This window comes from Miniopterus schreibersii (genome assembly GCF_964146895.1).
Source record: "Miniopterus schreibersii genome assembly, chromosome: 18".
Classification (NCBI taxonomy): Eukaryota; Metazoa; Chordata; class Mammalia; order Chiroptera; family Miniopteridae; genus Miniopterus; species Miniopterus schreibersii.
In genome coordinates this window covers 23,306,551-23,323,699 of record NC_138121.1, presented here as the reverse complement: position 1 = coordinate 23,323,699, position 17,149 = coordinate 23,306,551, and the positions used below count along the sequence as shown (strand labels likewise).

Below are 17,149 nucleotides of genomic sequence, written 5' to 3'. Positions count from 1 at the left end.
ACAGACTTGAAAAGACACTGTGCAACCTTTGATGAGCCCCACACAGCGTCTTGGACATTTTCCCTAGATACCAACTCACTCCAGCTTCTCCCCTACACTTAAAATCCTTCAACTGCCCTTCATGACCCTTAGGATCAAGTCCAAACTCCGTACTGTGGCTCCACCCATACCATGTCACCTCTCTGAGCCCCTTGTGTCCTGAGCTCCAGTTACACAGGATTCTACAGCTCGTGGGACACCTTGCCCACTCCTGACCCCAGGCATTTGCCCAGGCTGTTCTATCTAGTCTGCTGGAACGTGCTTACCTCTCTTCCCTATCTTTTCTTCTGGCTAAACCTCTTATTCTTTCATTCTCAGCCCAAAGGCTATGTCTCTGGCCCTCTGGCCAAGAGCTTTCAAGCCTCAATGTGTCTTAGTCTGGGTTCCCCAGAAGCAGATTTGGGTGCAGCTGGTTGGTTTGGGGGGTGATTCTGGGAAGCACTGGTAGGGAAGGGGGAAGTGCAGGGAAGAGAAAAAAGCCAATGGAAAGTGGGGTGATGAGTGTGTTCCATGTGGACAGCTGGGGCTCAGTCCTGCTGGGGACCTTGGTGGGAGCGTGTAGTAGACACCCCAAGTTGTCACCCACCAGGTCACTGGTGAAGGCTGCTCCTAAGGAGAGCACTGACCTTGCAACACTCTTAGCCTGCCTTCCCACTGGCTGAGCATGACCCTGGCCAAGGCAGAGACCAGGGGGGCTTGTGCAGAAGGAGTAGCATGTGCAGAATGAACAGTTCTGAGAGGTGTGGGCAGATTCCTGAGAAGTCATCCTGGGGAGGGGTTTCCATGATGCAGGTTTCCAGGCCCAGAGCCCAGAGATTCTGATTAAGTAAGGCTCCTCATTCCCCACATGATTCTGTTGTCCAGCCTCCTAAACGAAATCTTTTATGGGCCCTTACATCATACCAGTCTCCTACCAGACAGGTGAGCTCCATGAGGGCAGGGAACACATCTAACATCTTCATAACTCTATCCTCAACATTACAACATGGAAATTGCCCCATTTTTTAAAAATTCTATTTAAGAAACACATATAACATGAACTTGCGCAGGCACTATTTTAAATGCTTTGCAAATATTAATCTCTTGACGCCCTCATTACAACTCTTATTAGAACTATTATCCCCATTTCATATATGAGGAGAGTAAGGCACAGAGGGGTTAAATCACATGGGAAGGGCATGTGGATAGGAAGTGCCATAGCCAGGATTTGAACCTAGGCAGGAGGTTCATGGTCTATGGACGCTATTTCTTTCTGTTGTCTTTATAAAAATCAGTTCCATTGCCACCAGAGGGACGAGTAATTGGTCTACAAAATCTCAAGTGTTTTGATCCCATGCACTATCCTATTTCCTGCCCTGGGCTTCATGGGAGTCTGGGACTCTGCCTGATCAGGTGCTGTGCTTCCTTTCCCAGTGTACCTGGGCTTCCTGTGGATGCTGTTGCTGGTGGCCTATGGACAGAAGGACCCCAGTGCCTATCACTTCAACAGACACCTCGAGCACAGCTTCACCAAAGGCTTTTCAGCTGTCTTGGGCTTCCAGGAATTCTTCACATGGGCCAACACCACCCTTGTGAGAAACCTGTACAGTCATCACCCAGGTACTGTCCCCTTGCCCCAGGGCATATGTCAGCCACCTGGTGTACCCTTCTTTCTAGGAACAGGTGTGGGTCTCTGTCAACATCAGCCTTATAGAGAACCAATAACCATAGGACCATATGCTTGAAAGAAGAAACAGTCAGAAGACTGTGAGTGCACAGAGAGGGACCCTAACTCTCCCTTGATGCAGAGTGGAGGACTTCCTAAATGAAAAGTAACTGGGCATGAATTGGCTAGGCGGAGATGGTGTAACCAGGCAGAAGGAACAACATGAGAAAAGACAAGCCTGAAACACCGTGGCACGTTCTTGGAACTACAAAGTGTTGAGTGTGGCTACAGTAGGGGATAGGAGCTGAGTACCAGTGAGAAGCCAAGCAGAAGAGAGAAACGGGCCAGATCATGAAAGGTCCTGAAGTTTATATTTTATGCTCAAGGAAATGAGAAGCCATTGATGGTTTCTACATAAAGGAGTAACATAATCAAACTTGTGGTCCAATCAAGCTTCCAGAAGGATCATTCTGGGAATATGAAATTTGGAGTAGAGGGTGGGTAAGTTAGTATGTTGGGGAGAAATAATGGAGCTGATGGAGGGATGAGGGGCATGAGAGATGGAGAGACAGGGATGGATGGAGACAATGATGAAGATGTAGAATTGATGGCCTTGAGGAAAAGGGTAAAGATAGTCTCCAAGTTGATGTCTGGGTGGTAAGGATACTTCTAAGAGAAGTCATGCAGGAAGTAGATCAGGTCCAGGGTGGGGAGACGGTGATGAATGTAGCCTGTGGTTGGCCATGAACTACTCTTGGCTGCCTCTACAATGGGTACACTGAAATTTAAGTTAGCATCCAGGCCAGGGAGCTTGGAATGTGTTGAGATGATTTTGCTTGCTAGATTCACCCGCGTATTTTCAATCTTCAGGCTTCATCACGGACGGGAACTCTAAACTGGTTGGCAGTGCCCAGATTCGTCAAGTGAGAGTCCGGGAAAACTCTTGCCCTCTTGCCCCACAGTTGAGGGCTTCTCTTGATGGGTGCCGTGCACCATATTCCCTGGATGCTGAAGACCTGTCAGACTATGGGGAATGCTGGAATGCCTCCAACCTCAATAGCGGCAAGGGCTTTTCCCAGGCTTGGCAGTACCAGAGCCAGAAACAGCGCCGAGGGTATCCCATCTGGGGCAAACTCACTGTGTACCGGGGAGGAGGTTATGTGGTCCCCTTGGGGACGGATCGCCAAAGTGCAGCAAGGTAAGAGTGACTTGACTCGTGCCGCAGAGGAAAGCCATTTGCTGGAGTCCAGATCTGATTGGCTCGTGCAGGCTTCAAAATAGGGCTGAGCCAGGCTCATTCATGTCATTGGGGGGGATTCAAGTCATATTTTCAGGACCCTGAAAACTGTGCAGTCTCAGAGTTGGAAGGGAAGTGCCCCTTCAACATTTTCAGCCCGATGATCTCAGTCAGGTGGCCTCTGCTAGAGCCACATAAAGCTGTCCACCAGGCAAGTGAAGAGTGGTTAAGGCTTAACCTTATGAAGAATCATGCAGGGTCTGAGGCTTTATCCTACTTGTATGCTAATGAGCTAGCCTGTTACTGTTCAGGTGAAGACAGGAGACTTCTGCGTTAGAGACAGAGGACTTTATTAGAGCAAAAGCAGTAACAGAGCTTCATGGTGGTTTGAGTCAGTCCCCTCCAAGGGCCATGATAGATGCTTGCATGTGATATGAGTTGCAGGACCAAAGGAGAACAGTGAGCTTGGAAGTGTTCACAGTTTTTACAGAGGCAGAAGACTGCTGTTTGTCCAAAGAAAGATATTACCTCATTCCTCAAGGGTGGCCACTGCAAACACAGCCCTGAGAAATGACCTGGGTGAAGCCCAGCCAGGGCCCAGCATTTCTGGAACACCCAGATATGGACGCTCGGGGCCCAGGCAGACTGCCTCTCTCAGTGCACTCTAGAGTCAGAGAGCCCTAGGTTTGAAACCCTGGCACTGCTCCTATTAGCTGTGTAGCCCTAGTCTCTGCCATTGTATTATTACACACTGAGGTTGTTTATGATGGCATGGCTACCATCCTGCCTACAACACAGGTATCAAACCCCTAAGAGAACAACGGGCAGGGGTCCTCTGAGATGAAGAACAGGCTAAAAACAGTCTATTCTGATAATCTCTCCCTGCTTCAATGTACCAAGCAAGACGCAGACCCACAGAAGCATGGCATATTTTAAAACAGTCCCATCATTATTGTTTTAAGTAATAAAAGCTATCATTACTACACATACACACACAGATTCCATTTTCTCTTCACAGTGATCCTGGCATTGGTATTAACGCCATTGTAGATGAGGAAGCTGAGGCCTGAAAAAGTTATTAGCTTGCCCACAGGATTTGAGTCCAGGTTTCTCCAGCACGCCCTCTTTCCACCACACCAGCGGGCAGATCTCTAGGAACTGGTCTCCTGTGAATTGCCAGCCCAAGAAGGACATTGGCAGTGGCAGCTGCCGCCTGCCTAAGCCCCTGCTGTTTTATGTGGCTCCTCTAACACCATGGTCCTCAGACTTTAAAAAGCATCATAATCCCCTAAAGGGCTCACCAAAGGACAGGTCCTCAGGCCCTACCTCAGTCGTTTCTGATTCCAGAGGTCAGGGTGGGGCCTGAGAACCTGCATTTCTAACAAGTTTCCAAATGATGCCAATGCTGCCAGTCTGGGGACTCTAGAGAACCTCTGCTCTAATAGCCAGGATACCATTGGCGCCACCACACTGCACCATGGTATAGAAACCTGTGATCACTCCCAGGAGCAGCCCCAAGGCCCTGTGGCCCAGGGAACAGAACAGAGGCAGAGGAAGAAGTTTCAACAGGAAGCCCTGGCCTCCTCCCTGGGGCTGAGGGGACAGGGAGCCACTTAAGGACAGAGGTGCTCCTAAATGCCCTTCTTTCCACAGAATTCTCCAGTATCTCTTTGACAACACCTGGCTGGACAGCCTGACCAGGGCCGTGTTTGTGGAGTTCACTGTCTACAACGCCAACGTCAACCTGTTCTGCATCATCACTCTGACCCTGGAGACCAGTGCTCTGGGTGGGTACTTGCCTGTGAACCCATCTGCAGTGTTCCGGGTGATAAGCCCCCCCACTCCCTCTGGGCTAGGCCCAGCTGCCCCAGCGCCAGAGCTCCAGGGCAAATGGTGGTTTAGGAAACTGAGGGGTGGGTATCGGTTCTCCCTGGGCACCCAAAGGCAAGGCTTCAGGGTCACTCCAGCCTTATTCCTAGCTTCCCCGCCCCTCCTCTCTGGCCTTGTCTCCCACGTTATCCTAAGAGAACCCAGGTTGGGGTCTGAAAGTGGCTCATATCCCTGAGCTTCCCGCTCTACCAGTGGTGGGGGCTGGCAGTGAGCGGCTGGGGAGGGGGTGACCTGGTAACAGATACCTTGACCTAAAACAATATTTTACTTGTACCTCAGTCTTCATTGTGAGGTACATTTTACATCCCAGTCCAACACACACAAATAAACACAACTGAGACAAGAGCTTCAAAACTATTTCCCTTGACTGCATGATATCATATTTTGCATTCTGTTCTGTGTTTTATTCTAGTTCTTTCTCCCCAGCCCCCTACCTTTCACCCTTTTTTAAAGCTCATCACAATTTATTGAAAAACTGACCTAAGGTCTCTTCGGCTAACAATCAATTTGCCTTAAAACTCAACCACCTCTCCTCTGAAAAGGAAACATTTTGAAAATATGTATTACCTTTATAAAACACTGTAATGTTTGCAGATTTAAAAAATTTTCAGAACTTTGAAAACGCCTTCCATTATCATTGTCATATCAATTTCCATTGTCATTCCCCACTGTCAAACGTTTCTTTCACATCCCTTTTGGGAGCTTATTTGTCTCTCTTTGGTTTCCCTATTTCTTTTGGTCGTCTTTCTTTTTGGCTTTTTAAGGCCCTCTTAAACAACTTGTCCCCAAACACACCTGATTCAATTATGTGTGTCTATAAATTATGTGGGTTAGGTTTCAGGTCTGGTTGATGCAGCAGGCCACGGACGTCAGTAAAGACTCAGGCTGTCTGCATCTTTCCATCTGCCATTCTTGGGGTTGCCTTGGCTTTTGTAGGCAGTAGCCTTCATAGTCAGATTGGTTTTTAAAAAATCATTTCAATATAAAAAAAAAAAAAGAAATAGAAAAACACACAAATGGATGAAAGATGACTTGAAAGACGGTTGAAGTTTAGGCATACTGGTCAGTAGGTGAATGGATCCTCTGTACGCCTAAACTTGTCCTTTCTGATCTGTCCATAATCTTTGACATCCACTAATGGTTCCCATTCAGTCCCTTGGGTCTATGAGTCTAAAGGACCTTTATCTTCTCTTTTGCCCCCAGCCAGCCTCCAGAAGGGCTTTAGCTTGAGTCATCCCAATGATGACTTCCGGTTGGAGGCGGTGGCTCGATTGGGAGGGGAGGGGGAGAGCTGGGGGGTAGGGAGCTGGAGGGGTCGTGGTGAAAGAAATGCACTCTGCTTCCCAGGAACCTTCTTTGCACATGCAGACCTGCAGAGCCTACGCCTGTATCCCTTCACCAATGGCTGGCACCCCTTTGTGGTGGCGGCAGAGGTCATCTACCTCCTGTTCCTCATCTACTACATGGTCGTGCAGGTGAGGGGTGGACTTGTAGTTCCATGGGCAAGGGATGGAGATGGCAACGTGCCCATTCCCTCTCCCACCCCTACCCTCTTCCCTGGGGTGGGAACTGAAGGAGGGGGAGGAAAAGGTTCTGCTTACCTGTTTGTCATGGCAAACTTTGGGGGCCCTTCTGCTAATCCTAAGGGCTGACCTAGTTCAGAGACCCAACTTTTGCACTTCACAATAATGAAGAACTCAGAGGGTGGTCCTTCCTGGGAGGGGAAGGGAGAGGAACAAGGCTCCCATTTCTGCTGAATCGAGACTTTACAAAAACGCTAGAGGTGGAGAGTCTCCATAGCTGGGGCTTCTCTGAACTTAGATTGTGGGGGTTACTGGTACTTTTGTTCTCACAGTAGTCCCTGAGAATTAGGAAACATCCCCCTTGCTACCTTTACCACCATGTAGCACAATGAAGGTGAAGATATTAATAATGACGATGGTTTGAAGAGGCTGGGAACATATTCAAAGTATATTAGATGTTCTTTTCCAAAAATGGAAACTGGATACCTAAAAGGGGCATCCTGGCCTCCACCCCAGTGCTTGCTCCAATAACCACAGCAACCACTTTAAAGTAACAAAGACAATATACTTTGAGTGCTCACTGTGAGGCATTGTGCTAAGAACCTTATGTGGATTTTCTCCTTTCACACCAGGAGAAAGGTCCTATGGGATCCACTTCAGAGTAGGAAGATAGCATCCAGAGATGTGAAGTACAGTGGTACCTCAGTTTTCAAACGTCTCCAGTGACTAACATTTCAGTTTATGAGCGCTGTAAACCTGGAAGGAAATGCTTTGGTTTTCACATTCCCACCTTACCCCTAAGAAAACGACTTTTATTATTGAAAAAGCATTAAACCAGAATGTGATGTGTAACCCAGGCAATTCGCCAAAGAGACAGAAAGAAACCTCACCCTTGGATATCACCAAGCAGATACAATCCATTACATACATATACATTCTTAAAATAAAGGCTAATTAATCCTTACCAGGACTTATAGCACCATTCATTTCACTAGTCCATCCTAATTCAACTGGTAATTGGGGTGGCCAACTGAGTTTGCTAACTGCCTTTATGAAAAGGAAAAATAAACTTCATTTATCTTTACAACAGGAGATAGTTTTGCAACTTGAAGCCAGGTGCCTGCCTGTTACACTCGTACTTTCTTAAAGGAAACCAGGAGACAGAAAAACATCCATGAGTTATAAAACTGGCCAGAAGCTTGTTTAGCATTTGTTTTTTTAAAAATATGTTTTTATTGGTTTCAGAGAGAGGAAGGGAGAGGGAGAGATAGAAACTTCAATGATGAGAGAGTCATCGATCAGTTGCCTCCTGCACACCCCCCACTGGGGATTGAACCAGAAAACCAGGCATGTGCCCTGACTGGGAATCGAACTGTGACCTCCTGGTTTATAGGTTGATGTTCAACCACTAAGCCACACTGGCAGGGCATGTTAGCTTTTAAAAAGATTTGCATACATCTCAAAGGGGTAGAGAAAGAATTCACAATTACAAGTTTTCTTTAGTAAATGTGCTATGGTGGGGGGGATGTCTTTCCTCCCCGCCCCCTTTTTTGGCATCACAGAGAATTAAATGTCTTATTAGATAATGTATTTACTCTTTTTAAAAATATACATTTTTTATTGTTGACAGTATTACAGATGTCCCCCATTCCCTCCCCTTTACCCCCTCTACCCAGCCCCTACCCCTCCAGATGTATTTACTCTTTACACCTCCAAATCCTGCAGCTCAGATTAATGACAGGATCAGGTAGGGTCTGTGCATAAATTTCGGGAGAGGCCTCCAGCACTCTGAATGTGGGGCCAAGGCTCTGAGAGACCTCCAGGACCCAGTAACCTCCTCCCAGAGGGTGATTCTGGGTGGTGCAGGGAGCCACCTTGGGGGTGAAGGCGGGAAACAAGCACAGTTCTGGCCACAGTCTTTGATAGAACCTCCTTTGCCAGGGCAAGCTTATGAAGAAGCAGAAGTGGTGCTATTTCCACAGCAAGTGGAACCTTCTGGATCTGGCCATCATCTTGGCCAGCTGGAGTGCCCTGGTGGTGTTTGTGAAGAGGGCCATCCTAGCGGAGCGAGACATCCAGCGATACCGAAAACACGGGGAGGAGTAAGTGGCTCAGCCTCAGCCCCGGGTCCCACCACTGGCCCCGCTTGCTCCAGCTCTGTGTGGCTCAGGGGTGAAAGGAGGCCTTTAAAATCTTGACCCTCAGAGGATGAAGGGTCACTCTAAAAAATAACTATAGCTATCACTTAGATGCAGGTTTGTGGTCTGAAGCATATGCAGACTCTAAAACAAAATAAAACAGGATCTTTTGCAAATCTTACCAAAACAGAGGACCAAGTGACACTCTGTTAAGGTCCTTTCCAGCCTTTTGGGCAGGGGTTTTGCAAGCATTAATGTTGTCAACCTGCCTCTGCCACCATTTACCAAAGGTCTACTCTGTGCTAGGCAGGATGCCCTAACCAACCAGATCCTCATGAGAACTGATGGAGGTAAGTGTTATCATTACCCCATTTTACAAATAAAGAACTTGAGGCTCAGAGAGATAATGTGACTTCCCCAATGTCACACAGCTAACAAGTAGCAGAGAAGTAATTTAAATCTAGCTTCATGTGTCTCCAGGATCCCAGCTTTTACTTTGAACCATTGTATTGCTTGACTCACTGATTTTATAGATAGAGCTAACATTTATTAAGTTATTGTTGGATGCCGCGCACACAGTCTTAAAGACACCACTTTAAAAGCATTATCTCATCTACTTTAACCTTCCTGAAACTTCTGAGATATTATCATCATCTCTTTCTCACAGATGAGAATATTGAGGCTCAGAGAGTTTAAGTTGTCTGGGCAAAGTCACACAGCAAGGAAATGCAGGGCCTAGAATTTGAACTCTGCACTCCTAACCTCCACTCTAGATTGTCTCATTCATTCAACAAACCCTAATTGAGCACACCCATGTTGCCACACCAAATATATGACAAAAACTCCACCCTCTCTAAAGGCCCCCATCCATAAAAATGTCTCAATATCAATCATGTTCCTTGAGCTAAAAATTATCAGTATTTTTATTTTTATTTAAGCTGATTGTAAACCTTATGCAGAACAGTTATTTTAAAAAACTTAAAGATGGGTTGGTTCTTGAAGGGGTCTGCAAAAGATGACACAGGAGCCAATCCAGCCCACCACCTGTTTTATAAATAAAGTTTTATTAGAACACTACCTCACCCACTTATTCCTTTATGTATTATCTATGGCTGCTTTCCTGCTAAAACTGGGTTGAGTTGTTGGAACAGAAACTGGCCCACAGAGCCTCAAATATGTGCCATCTGGCCCTTTACAGAAAAACTATCTACTGCTTAGAGAACAAAGCCTGAGTTCTAGGAAGGAACAATGGTGAGTTTGTTTTAGGTCACACATTTACTGAGATCACTGACGGCCAGTGTGATCGTTGAACCATCATTGTCCCCACACTAGCCATGCTTTATGATATGATTCCTCACAATGATCTAAACATGCTTTATTTTTGACATTCACACAGACTGGTTTCTTGCTTAGATGGATTATAAAACAATTTTAAATGAGAGAGTACTCTTTTTACATAGAGTGTCAGAAAACATAAAAGAAATCTGCCACTTTTTTTTTAAGAGGTCTTAGCTTGACTATTCTTTTAACTGATTTTTTGGAGAGATCAATTTGTCGTTCCACTCATTTATACATTCATTGGTTGATTCTTGTATGTGCCCTGACCAGGGATCCAACTCACAACCTTGGCATACTGGGACGACACTCTAACCAAGTGAGCTACCTGGCCAGGGACAAATCTGCCACTTTAAAAATATATATATATATATATATCTTTATTGATTTCTGAGAGAGGAAGGGAGAGGGAGAGAGAGATAGAAACATCAGTGATGACAGAGTCATTGACTGGCTGCCTCCTGCACGCCTTCCCACCAGGGATCCAGTCCACAACCCAGGCATGTGCCCTGACTGGAGATCTCCTGGATCTCCTGGATCCTAGGTTGATGTTCAGCCTCTGAGCCACGCCGGCCAGGCAAGAGATGCAAATCTGCCACTTTTAATAGAAACTTGAGTATAGTTAAATTTGGCATTACGGGAAACCCTCAGTTGAATTCGATTCATTAAATAACCAAAGTTTGTTTTTATTTCAGAAACTTGAAAATTTTGTTTTCTTGTTGGAATAGATAAACCATTTTATAGTTAGGTCCTGAATTTTAAAAGTATTTTTTAAGACCAAATGATTTGTTTCATAGTCTCCCTTTAACCCAGTGGCTCTCAGGCCTGGTTCCTCAGCAGAATCACTCAGGAGGATGATTAAACCCTGATGTCCAGGCCTACTAAAAAAGGATGTCCGGGGACAGAGCCCCAGCACCAATATTTTTAATGTTTCCCTGGTTTTTCTAAAATGTAGATGAGGTTGAGCACTGTGCTTTAATTAGAGCTAATTGCCATCATAAAGGAGGGCTTACATGATTATTATTTCCACATTTATGAAAAATTGACATGGGGGAAGGTTGGGTATTTCAAAAGAGGCAGGAACAAGGTGCTGCAGGAGCTGAAGGAGGAAGCAACCATCTATACCAGCAGCCCCCGTCTGCTCAAAAAAAGGAAGAAGATTCTAGAAGGCAGGAGATTAGGGAGAAGGATAGCTTTCACTAGGATATTATATAAAATGCTTTTAAAAACTTGAGATCATACAATTTTGTTCTATAACCTGTTCCCATCTATGCCATTAGATATAGGTCTATGCCATTTTTAATGACACACCAACATTAAGGCTGAATTTAAAGTGCAAAGGCATGAGAGTGGCATGAAGGGCAGGGCGGGATGGGGGGAAGAACCTGAATTTTGGACTCAGACACACCTGGATTCCAACTGTCATTCTCCCACCACCAGTTATGCCACTAACTATATCACTAGCTGTGTGACCTTGTGCCAACTCTCTGTCCTTATCTGTAAAATGGAGATAGCATACTTCCTCATCCAGTGGTTTCCAGTCAAATGACACAATGCAATTAAAGTTCACTAGGCCCTCACGTAGCACAGCAACTCGATGGTACTTCTGTCCTCCCTTCAAATGTAAGGGCAGTGGGTACATTCACTCAGATAGGAGGAAGTGGCATCTAGTGACCCCAAACCAGGAGGGGAGGCTCCCAGAACTCCCTCACCTTCATCCTCTTGACTCTGGAGGACTCCTCCTTTGTCATTCTTCCGTAGCTCTGCAGCCGTTAAACAAGGCTGCTCAATAATGGCCCTGAACTAACCACTGAGGCCCTATGACCACCATTACCATCATCATCCCTATCATAAACATCCTCCTCACCGTCACCACCATCATCATCATCACTGTCATCTACATCGCCATCCTCATCTCACCATCATCCTCACCATCACCATCATCATCATCTCACCATCATCCTCACCATCACCATCATCATCATCACTGTCATCTGCATCGCCATCATCATCATCATCACCATTTCATCCTTACCATCACCATCATCATCATCATCATCTCACCATCATCCTCACCATCACCATCCTCACCATCTCACCATCACCTAGCTGGGGGGATTTGAATAGCTCTGCCTCCTAGACCTGTTGCAGGAAGTGATGGCCTCTGAGAAAGTACGTCTAATGCTGCATCCTGGGCTGAACTGAGTCCAAATGAACTCTGGCTGAGCTGCTCACAGTCTCTGAGACCCATTCTCCCGTCTTGGTCCCAAAGGGTGATCAGTTTCAGTGAGACAGCAGCAGCTGATGCTGCCCTTGGCTACATCATTGCCTTCCTGGTACTGCTGTCCACGGTGAAACTTTGGCATCTGCTCAGGTTGAACCCAAAAATGAACATGATCACATCAGCCCTGCGCCGCGCCTGGGGGGACATTTCAGGCTTTGTCATCGTCATCCTTATCATGCTCCTGGCTTACTCCGTTGCGGTGAGTGGCTCCTTTGGGAAAACCTCAGAGCTGGTCTCCTTGGAAGCAAAGGCTGCTCAGTGTTGGGGGATTGGAGATTAGGGTTAAGGAAACCCTAGGAACCTAAGGGAGATGACAGATCTTCTGAGTCCAGGGCCTTTTTGGCTGGGAGCTCATAAACTGGTCACTAAATGGAGACCTCAGTTGGGCAAGAGTGAGCAGGTACAGTCTCAAGACTGAACGGGCCAGCTTTCTCCAGCGAAGGATTCTTTTCTGTATCCAGACCCTGTCTGGATGTGCCAGTTCTCCTGACATTGCCAGTTGCTCAGACATGCACAGAGCACTCCTCCTGTGTCAGGGGATGTGGAAATGAATTGGGCAGTACCTGTCCTTGAGCTGAAGCAGAGATGGGGAAGTGAGGATGGACGTATCTGCAGGCCATGTCAATGCTTGATGCTCTACACATATGAGGCATGAACTTAGTAGGGCCAACACCATTTCATTCAGCCCCTTCACACTGAGAGCATTTTAAAAATCACATTGCTTTTATGACTGAAAAAACAAAACCCTAACTATCAACTCTTTTTTATATCAAGTAATGTGAGAAACAAAGACCCTCGGACACATCCTGATCTCCATCTAAATATGCCCCCATCCTCTCCAAGCCCATGATTCTCATCACAACCCTGGCTCCCACTCCTCTGACACCCTCCACCCAATCTTGATCCACTCCTCACTCCAACCCCTCTCTGAATTCTCACTCTGGCCGAATCCAGTCTCTTACCTTCTACCATCCCCTGATCTCCATACCATCCAATAGTCTATCTTATCCTAGTCCCCACTCATCTCTAACCCTCTCCCCTGATCCTTTTTCTGACTATCACCTCAAACCCCCTAATCCATCCCTGACCTCACTCCATCTTCTTCTCTCACCCTCAGAAATAGGGTGACATGCGTTGATGGAGGGCATATCCTGAAAAGTTGGAGTCTGCTTTTGTCAAAAGTACCCTCTCCAATCCCTTAGTTCACGTGGATTTATTCAGTCCTCTGTGTGCAGTGCACAGGCTGCAGGGACAGTGCAGTGTCCTCTGGGACTAGAAGTCACCCAGAGCCAATGAAGTGCTGGGCTTTCCTTTGACACAAAGCCCTGTGGAAATCTTTGGGGTGGGGAATATGGTGGGAGGAAAACACGGGGGAGGGGAAGGTCCTGTCCAGGCAGAAGAAGCCTATTGTCCATCTAACCCAACTCCCCAAGAGCAAAAAGGGTGGGGCCTCAGAGAGCACCAGTTTAATTACTGAGTCTTAGAGCAGCTGTCTGAGTGAATGCAGTAGGAGACTAGCAGTTGGTGCTTGAGCCCCAGAAGTGCACGTGCATCCCATACAAATCTGGGTGTGTACTCACACCAACTCCCACACCTCTGTAGGTACCAATAGCTTGGCCAGGCCAGGCCAGGCCAAGGATGTGGCTGACCCAGACCACTAACTCTACTGTCAAACAACAGGCTTTGGGGGTTGCATGTTTTCTTTCCCTGTTCATGAGGACTCTTTCCATAACAGTCAAACTTAATATTTGGTTGGAAACTCCGTTCCTACAAAACCATCTTTGATGCAGCAGAAACGATGATCAGCCTTCAGCTAGGAATCTTCAACTACGAGGAGGTAGGGTAAGGGGACATGGACACTCCCATCTACACCAAGCCTTTACAAAACTTAAGAAAAGCATTCCCATCAAATGCCTCCCCAGTGGCTATCACCCCTGTGTCCATGTCCTGGCAAGTGCAGGGTAACTATGGACAAATAAAAAGGGTCCCCCTTCCTCAGTCAGACAGCCCCACACTAGGGCCCACGGCTCACCCTGGGGACCCCAGCTTATAGAATAACATGAGGTACTGGCTACTCAGGAGAGGGCTATGCTAGGGTGTCCTCAGATGGGAATGCTCCTGACCCTAGCCAGAAATGGTACCCATAATTGGAAATGGCAGCAGTGAGGAATAGGGGTGCTGCCCTCTCCCTCTCCTGGAAGCTCTTGAGAGCATACTGTCAGCTCCCAGGCAGAAAAGGACCTTTCTGGCTCAAGGCTCTGCCTAACTCTGAGGACCAATTTTCCCTCTGAGGGTGCCTAGTGGGGGAGGTGGCCAATAGGACATGGGACCTCCAGGGATAACTGGATTTCTTCCTAACAGGTCCTGGACTACAGCCCAGTGCTCGGCTCCTTCCTAATTGGGTCCTGCATTGTTTTCATGACATTTGTTGTGCTGAATCTATTTATCTCTGTCATCCTGGTGGCCTTCAATGAAGAGCAAAAATACTATCAGGTGAATCCCTTTGGCCATTTCCTCAACAGTCATTCACCTTGAAATAGGAAAAGGTTGGCTGAGCAGCATTAGACATTAGTGGAACTTGAGAGACCACTGTAGCTCAAAGCCTTCATTTCATGGGAGGGGAAACTGAGGACCAGAAGAAGGAAATTACTTCACCGGGATCACAAGCAAATGAAGGGAACACTAGAATTGGGTTTCCTGATTCCCAGTGTGGGACTCTGTTCATTACATCAGTGATTCTCAGCTATGATTGTACATTAGAATCACCTAGGGGCTTTTGGAAACTATTGCTGTTGCCCCTGAGACCAATAAAAACAGAATCCCAGGGTGAATGATGTAAGCCTGGGTATTTCCGAAATCTCGCTGTGTGATTTTAATATGCAACCAAGGTTGAGAACACATTAAAAATAATGAAAGAAGACAACTTAGGTGATACAAACTTTAATACTTTGTGATCAGTCTCTATTCAGAGAACTGTAAGATGGGGTGGAAGTCAGGAGGCTTTTATAGGATAAAGAATAAAAAAAAAATTCAAGGAAGAGAAAAATGGAAAATATTGGATTGGCTGGGGCCTCATAGTCAACTTTGTTTGGGGTGAGAAGGGAAAAGAAATAAGTATGGAGAGAGCCCAGAGTTGGGTTGGTGTTTGGGGATTGACAGGCTGAATGTACTGCATTTCTGGTCAAGGGGAGCATTTACAGGGACACAAATGTTACCTAAGTTTCCGGTTGTTGACAAGGCACCCTGAGTAGGAGTGGCTGCACTTTAGGCCTAGAAATTTATTTCAACAAGTCATATGGTGACTTCTGTTTAAATTCTGAGAAACTGCCAAACTGTTTTCCAAAGCAGCGGCACCATTTCACATTGCCAGCAGGAATGCATGGGAGGCTCTGCACATACATTCCTAACCACCTCTGCTGGGGGTGGTGGAGGAATTCCATCATTTTCACCAGAGGGGAAGGAGGAAACCCCCTGGGGATAAAGGGGGGAGCACACACCCTTGGGCTTCCCTGAAGGAGGTGAATCCCAACACAAAAGCAACTCTAAAAAGTGAAGTGAATTTGGCAGGGACCAAGTTACACAATAAAACCATGGTTTCCCCTGGTTTTATTTAAGAAAAGCCTCCAAACAGGATGTATCTAAATAACTTTGCGTGGTTCTTTGTCCCTCTGCAGCTGTCAGAGGAAGGAGAGATTGTCGATTTGCTGCTGATGAAAATACTCAGTTTCCTGGGCATTAAATGTAAAAGACAGGAGACTGGAAGCTGCAGTGAGCAGCCCGAATTGCCGTCAGAGGCCCAGCCCCCTCAGCCTGCACCAGCTGCACCCCAGGTTTAAGCTGTTCGCCTGCACAAAATCATCTGTAGAGTGGGCAGAAGGCCAGAGCCTAGGGCCTACACTTACCATTGGTTCTGTAATCTCTCTAAGTCAATGTTTTCTGTGACCATAGATAATTTATGAAGCTTGGCAAGTAAAACTAATAAAAATATGTATATACATACACATACAATTGTCACTAGTGTGATAGAATAGTGTCGACTTCAAGGGGAAAACCCCTCTTCTACAGACTAATTATTTCATTTTCTTGTCAGTCAGGTTGCCTTTGAATGATTCTAGTTCAAGGTTTCTCAATCTGTGTCTGAGAGATGCTAATGGGCATCATTAGTTTGCTAGAGCAGCCAGAACAAAGTACCACAAACTAGGTAGCTTAAAACAACAGAAATTTACTGTCTCACATTTCTGGAGGATAGAAGCCCAAAATCAAAGTGTCAATAGCGCCATGCTCCCTCAGAAGGCTCTGCAGAGGGAAATTTCTAGTTTCCAGTGTTTGCCAGCAATCCTTGGCATTCCTTGGTTTGTAGATGCATCACTCTAATCTCTGCCTCTGCCGTCACATGGCCTCTCCCAGTATGTCTTTCTCTGTGTCTCTTTTCCTCTTATAAGGATACTAGTCATATGGGATTAAGGGCTCATCCTACTCCATTATGACTTTGTCTTAATAAATGACATCTGCAATAATTCCTATTTCCAAATTTGGTCACATTCTGAGGTACTGGGGGTTAGGACTTCAATGTATCTCTTCAGGGGGCACAATTCAACCCATAACAGGTGTCATGACCCCCAAAATGTTTCTGGATCAAATGTATCCAGAAAGTTCTTTAGCATGGGAACTGTCAGAGCTTTTCATATGTTAATGTGCACTGTGAGTCTCCTGGGATGAGATGAGCATGAACAACAGTGTGCAATGATTCCCAAACCTCTTTGACCAACGCATTCAGTACTGCAGCACCTCAATCAGGGCCAGTGTTCCTTAAATGATACTTCGGGAACTGTTGATCTAAACCAGTGGTTCTCAACCTTGGCTGCATGCTAGAATCCCTAGGTTTCCTCCCAATATATTGGAATCTCTAGCTAGGTCCCAGGTGTCAATATTTTTTTAAGCCACCCAGGTGATTCCAACGTGCAGTCAGACTTGATAACCATGCCCCTAATTCTGAGAACCACAGATCTAGATAATAAAAGGCTTCCAGATGTCTGTGTGGACAAGTGCAAGTTTCCC

General features: G+C 46.3%; 1 protein-coding gene across 1 annotated transcript in view; it reads left to right on the top strand.

Annotated features, from left to right (window-relative positions):
- The window catches only part of LOC308548052 (polycystin-1-like protein 2), a gene marked incomplete at both ends in the record, with an annotated part of 84,418 nt that extends 68,491 nt beyond the window's left edge, over positions 1-15,927 (top strand). The window contains 9 exons of the mRNA XM_081119068.1: positions 1,453-1,638; positions 2,555-2,882; positions 4,575-4,708; positions 6,159-6,286; positions 8,276-8,436; positions 12,080-12,290; positions 13,827-13,928; positions 14,453-14,584; positions 15,766-15,927. Of these exons, the coding sequence (XP_080975194.1) occupies positions 1,453-1,638; positions 2,555-2,882; positions 4,575-4,708; positions 6,159-6,286; positions 8,276-8,436; positions 12,080-12,290; positions 13,827-13,928; positions 14,453-14,584; positions 15,766-15,927 (1,544 nt within the window). The remainder of the gene's footprint in view (positions 1-1,452; positions 1,639-2,554; positions 2,883-4,574; positions 4,709-6,158; positions 6,287-8,275; positions 8,437-12,079; positions 12,291-13,826; positions 13,929-14,452; positions 14,585-15,765) is intronic.
- Positions 15,928-17,149: the final 1,222 nt, after the last annotated feature.